Source organism: Lolium perenne, chromosome 2, assembly GCF_019359855.2.
Source record: "Lolium perenne isolate Kyuss_39 chromosome 2, Kyuss_2.0, whole genome shotgun sequence".
In the NCBI taxonomy this organism is placed as follows: Eukaryota; Viridiplantae; Streptophyta; class Magnoliopsida; order Poales; family Poaceae; genus Lolium; species Lolium perenne.
In genome coordinates this window covers 68088785-68094875 of record NC_067245.2, presented here as the reverse complement: position 1 = coordinate 68094875, position 6091 = coordinate 68088785, and the positions used below count along the sequence as shown (strand labels likewise).

The 6091-nt window shown below is 49.7% G+C and overlaps 1 protein-coding gene across 1 annotated transcript; it reads right to left on the bottom strand.

Moving 5' to 3' along the window:
* Positions 1–286: 286 nt before the first annotated feature.
* Positions 287–2329, bottom strand: LOC127332869 (probable serine/threonine-protein kinase WNK5). Its single transcript, XM_051359203.2, has 2 exons — positions 1697–2329; positions 287–957 (listed from the first exon to the last, which is right to left on the bottom strand). Exons 1-2 carry the CDS (start codon positions 2255–2257, stop codon positions 571–573), a joined length of 948 nt encoding a protein of 315 aa, XP_051215163.1. The 5' UTR covers positions 2258–2329; the 3' UTR covers positions 287–570.
* Positions 2330–6091: the final 3762 nt, after the last annotated feature.

Sequence of the window (6091 nt, the reverse complement as noted above, 5' to 3'; positions counted from 1 at the left end):
CTTGGGTGCCACCCGATGCAACCCAGACAATTAAACGATGTGCGATTTGTGTACCAGAGCTCGTCCGGAACGAGATATGAGTCCCATCTCGCTAACCAGTGAACCACGAATCGCATGCAGCCTACCAAACATCGCCCTTTGCTACTTATACGGTATTTCAGAACATGCAAGTTGCTCCGCTTCCTCATCGATAAATATTGAGCCATGGTTTGTCTGTGGTCCCAATGTACTAATTCAAAATCATAAAAATTCATTATCATCCTCATCGATAAATATTGAGCCATGGTTTGTCTGTGGTCCCAATGTACTAATTCAAAATCATAAAAATTCATTATCATACAGTTGCAGTGGCCGAGACGAATTCTGCCAAGGCCACAACGTATACACATCTGCTCGCTTGCTTACTGCTGGAGCTTATAAAATGAACAATTCTGGTGGAGTCAGCGTCGCAGCTCTTCTACTATCTAACTATCTAAGGATTAACAACACGGAGAAGTCAATACATCCCAATCCACCTGGCCATATACGGCTGGCTGGCGAGGTCGACAGGACGCGGGAGGTCGACAGGCGTTAGCTTAGCGTGCCGGTGGTGTCATCGTCGATGCCGTTGAAGAACGGGTCCCGCAGGAGGTCGGCGGCCGAGGGGCGGTTGCGTGGCTGGCCGATGCAGCGCTGGATGAACCCGCGCAGCTCCGGGTCCTTGAGCCGCCTGAGCGCGGCGGGCGGGACGCCGCGGGTGACGCTGTGGTAGATCTGCACGACGCTCTCGCACTCGGAGTAGGGCATCTCCCTTGTGACCATCTCCAGCACGCACATCCCGTACGAGTAGATGTCCACAGACTCGGTGTAGGCCTCCGTGTAGAGCTCCGGCGCCATGAACTCCGGCGTGCCCAGGATGGTGTGCGCCATGTGGGTGTTGTCCACGATCGCCGCCAGCCCGAGGTCGCCGATCTTGACCTGCACGTGCGTTCCAGTCGCCGGAGCCGTTAGCCTCGACCGCGCAGATTTTATCAAATTTTGTAGAACTCTTTTCAAACTGGAGCACGAAAGCAACGGCTAACAGCTAGTAGACGCAGCAGGCAAGCAAGCAAGCAACGCGTGCGAGCGAAGTGTCGCAGAAGACACGGGAATTGGAGAAAATCAGCGTAACAAACTAAAGTGCGTCTCAACGTGCATCACTTGTGTGTGTTTCTCCTTTATTCGAAAGCTGGGTGCAGCTCACAGAAGCATATATCTTGGGCTCCAGTTCTTGCCATGCTTTTGGACATCTCTCTCACACGGAGACACGGAGAGCTGGCTGGAGAGGTCTACTACAGCTAGGTCGTCACAGGAAAGAAGCGGAAAAGGTGGAAAAGCAGGCGTCTTTGGCTAATTCCCGGCCTAATTCACGGGTTGATGTACTACAAATCAACAGCCTTTGTACTAGAATCTTGTACTGTTCTACCCCCAATTGCCCTTTTTAGGCAAGAGCAGTGCTATTATAGTAGTATCGGGCTGCATATACTATGAGTATTAAGAAAGTATTCTATGATGATCATTTCTAATTTGGAATATAATTAAAACGGAATGCTACCAAGATGTTGTACTCATTAAAAAGGCTAAATTACTGGCACAATGAAATTCAATGCTGAGGAACAACATCGATCGATAACTAAATTTGGAAAATCTGTCGGTTGAGAAGAAGCTGTTTTGATACCTGTCCTGTGTTTCCGTTGATGAATACGTTGCTGCAGTTGAGGTCGCGGTGTATGATGCATGGTTCGTGTGTGTGGAGGTGGTCGAGCCCCTCGAGGATCTGCCTCGCCCACTTCTTGAGCGCCTTGACGGAGACGTGCCTGTGCCGGTCGCGGTAGTCACGGAGGCTGCCGGAGTTGCAGACCTCGGTGATGAAGTTGAGCACGCCAGAGTCGCGGTCAAGCCAGACCTTGTGGAAGCCGATGATGTGGTCGTGGTGGAGGGAGCGTAGGAGGCGCACCTCGGCGTGGAGGCGGTCGACCATGGCGGGGTCCTTGTCGGCGAGCGCGCGCACGCGCACCCGGTTCCAGGCCACCTCGATGCCCTCCTCCTGGTCGAAGCCGCGGTAGACCTTCTTGACGGAGCCGTGGCCCAGCACGGCGGCGTAGCGCCCGAACCGGCCCGTCGGGTCCACCTCCTCGAACGCCTCCTCGTCGGACGCCATGGCGTCCTGGCTGCTGGTGGTGACGGTACGGTGGTGGTGCTGCTGCGCGAGGCGCGGCGGCGTCGGGTTTGGGGGCATGCGTGCGGAGTAGGCGATCGAATGAGAGGCGAGGCGCGGCGAGGAGAGGCGGAACTGGGGCCGATCGGGGCGGCCACTATTTATAGGGAAGATGGTTGTGCGGTAGTAGCTGAACTGCGGCCTGCCTGCCTGCCTGCCTGGTACGCGCCTCCACCGGGCGAAACCGATATGTGTACGACTACGAACCCGGAAGCGTAGATGTATACTGCACGTGCGCGCGTAGCGTGACGTGTCTACGGGAGAGATTTGACCCAGATTTCGGGGCCTGGCCGTGGGGTCGGGCCGCTTGCGTACGTACGTCGACGGACGGCGCCGCGTCCGTTGGCTGGGCGGAATGGGCGGTTCGTCCTCGCTTGGACTGTACACAAGAAACTATCGTTTCGTCGCTTGCGTTAATTTACTCCATGATTTGTTTGGTCTTCAAGATGCGTTGAACCAGATATGCTAAACTATACCAGATTAGTAAGCCAGTAGGATTGAGGCAGGCGTAACACGGTAACGGGTACACGTGCGTAGCGGCGTTTCATACTTGAGAAGCCCGACGGCCCTCGGTGATCGTAATCCCCTCGACCGTGACGCAGTCGTATTCGTGACAACCAATCTATCATCATCCGACTGAAATCTCTAGTCGTATCCGATGGTGCATACTGTTTTCCTATATTTACGGAATCAACCTACGGACTCAGACAGGCAAAACATGAGTTCGTGGCCCGCTTTTTTAGGAGTGAATAGGATACATAAACAACCAAATACATACATGTGGTCAGTCCGTAAGGATTTTGTATGCACAACACGTCCATAAGTTTATCATTATTGTTTTAAAATTGTTAGTCCTCTTAGGGCCGGCCCTGACATGATAGTAGCACTCTAGCTATACACAACTAAGTATAGCGGTTTTTGTTTATACAACAGTGACTTATATATCGAAAAATGCCTTTGGTCAATCCTTTAGTAAAAAGTTCTAGATCTATGTCGCGTCCACGAATGGTAGATATCGGTGGTAGTGCGCACTGAGCGCTGTGAATGTGGATCAAGCTAGCAAGACACCAAACCACACGATTTTCATCCAGGATTAGGATCCATGTAAACCCTCTATATCCTGCTTGTCTGATTTTCTTAAGCCTGCACAAAGTACACGAGGAGCTAAGAGCATCTTCAGCCGCGTACCCCAAAATATCTTTCAAACGTGTCGGATCAAGTATTTGAGTGACGTGTTTTCTTCGTGCCACGTTTAGGGTACGTCGCTCCCCAGCCGCGTTGACATGGGCATTACCCTTCGGGTAACCGACATTGCCCTATCCTATACAATCTAGTTGGAGGCCCATGAAGGCACTTGAAGGCAAGGCGGGCCACTTGGATGGCGGGCAAGACAAGGAAGGCGCCGAACAAGGAAAGTTTAGATTTAGAACTACTGTAAATCTAGTCGTACTCGGTTAGACCTCTTGAGACCTGGTCTCCTATATAAAGGTCAGGAGAGGGGCTGCCGAGGGACACGATCAATCATAGCAATCTTAGCCACCAGAAGTCTAGAGCTAGGTCGCCGCAGCACTTAGCCTCTCGACGAGATCTCAGCCGAACTCTTCGGCGCCCCATTGTAAACCAATATTTTCATAATGAAAATCAGACAGGCAGGACGTAAGGGTTTTACCTCATCGAGGGCCCCGAACCTGGATAAATCGCTCTCCCCGCTTGTCTGTGAACCGATGTCTCGTGTCAGCCTACAGGATTCCATCAACCCTAAGCCCCAATCGAAGAGCATTGCCGAGGAGTACCCTCGACAATTGGCGCCGTCTGTGGGAACCCTGTCGGCACAAGATCGGTCATCGGCAGATCCAGTCATGTCATCGGCAGCTTCATCGACACCGTCATCGCCAAGTTTGGGAAGCCCGATTCGCTTCGGCTCCTATGAATTCACCTCACACAGCGACTCGTCTCGCTCGACCTTTTCTGATCTACAAGGAAACATGGAGATGACCTTCGGCAGCGTCCACTACAACGTCAACTCAGAAGGAGTCCTTCGACTGCTGGAACCACTCGCCTCCAGATCGTCAGGTCCAAGCACGTTGTCAACACCCGGATTTTTAAGTCCAGATGCCTATTATGTCATTCATCGCAATCCCAGGAATATTGTTGTTGCGAGGCATAATAGTTAAGTATCATAGTCATCATTCATTACAAACCATATCGTCTTACACTTGAATCACATGATCCATATTACACGAATAGTTGATCTATTGATCAACGAACAAACACAAGTTCATAGCGGAAGCGTAAAGATAAATGAACTCTCTAGTCCACAGGCCAACGCTTGACGCCAGAAGACTCCTAGTTGTCGTAGGCGTCCTGTTGGTCATCTCCTTGTTAGTTCTGTTCATCTTCATACTCTGGCCATTTGAATAGCCAGGGACAAAGCCGTGAGTACTTTAAGTACTCGCAAACTAATACTAGTGTAAGTGCTAACAATTCTAGTAGGGGGTGCTAAGCTCTAGTTTATTTGCATAAAGCCCATTTTAGTTCACAAGTATTTGATAAAAGACTTATTCAAGTGCTAACTAACTCAAGTGGGAACATTAGTGTCATTCCCACAATTCAAGTGGTGATTCAAATTCAAGTCACCACTTCACCATTCATTTCACCAAGTAATTTCAAGATTCTGACACCGAAAACTGTATGGCCTTTCCAACCGTCCGTAACCATGGACACGGCTATTCGAATAGGTTTATGACACGCGTACAACACGCGACCATTGGGAACCCCAAGTGGAAGGTGTGATGCGTACAGCAGTAAGTTTCCCTCAGTTAGAAACCAAGGTTTATCGAACCAGTAGGAGTCAAGAAGCACGTTGAAGGTTGATGGCGGCGAGATGTAGTGCGGCGCAACACCAGGGATTCCGGCGCCAACGTGGAACCTGCACAACACAAACCAAGTACTTTGCCCCAACGAAACAGTGAGGTTGTCAATCTCACCGGCTTTCTGTAACAAAGGATTAGATGTATAGTGTGGATGATGATTGTTTGCAGAAAACAGTAGAACAATTGCAGTAGATTGTATTTCAGATGTAAAGAATAGGACCGGGGTCCACAGTTCACTAGAGGTGTCTCTCCCATAAGATAAATAGCATGTTGGGTGAACAAATTACAGTTGGGCAATTGACAAATAGAGAGGGCATGACCATGCACATACATGATATGATGAGTATTGTGAGATTTAATTGGGCATTACGACAAAGTACATAGACCGCTATCCAGCATGCATCTATGCCTAAAAAGTCCACCTTCAGGTTATCATCCGAACCCCTTCCAGTATTAAGTTGAAAACAACAGACAATTGCATTAAGTATGGTGCGTAATGTAATCAATAACTACATCCTCGGACATAGCATCAATGTTTTATCCCTAGTGGCAACAATACATCCATAACCTTAGAGGTTTCTGTCACTCCCCCAGATTCACGGAGACATGAACCCACTATCGAGCATAAATACCCCCTCTTGGAGTTAAGAGTAAAAACTTGGCCAGAGCCTCTACTAATAACGGAGAGCATGCAAGATCATAAACAACACATAGGTAATAGATTGATAATCAACATAGCATAGTATTCTCTATTCATCGGATCCCAACAAACACAACATATAGCATTACAGATAGATGATCTTGATCATGTTCGGCAGCTCACAAGATCCGACAATGAAGCATAATGAGGAGAAGACAACCATCTAGCTACTGCTATGGACCCATAGTCCAGGGGTGAACTACTCACTCATCACTTCGGAGGCGACCATGGCGGTGTAGAGTCCTCCGGGAGATGAATCCCCTCTCCGGCAGGGTGCCGGAG

What these genes read in the sequence shown, in the direction of transcription:
- LOC127332869 (XM_051359203.2), bottom strand. Translation starts at nt 2,257, where the DNA reads ATGCCCCCAAACCCGACGCCGCCGCGCCTCGCGCAGCAGCACCACCAC. An exon ending in TCAACGGAAACACAGGACAG is followed by an intron (nt 958 to 1,696) that starts GTATCAAAACAG and finishes ACGCACGTGCAG; the next exon opens with GTCAAGATCGGCGACCTCGG.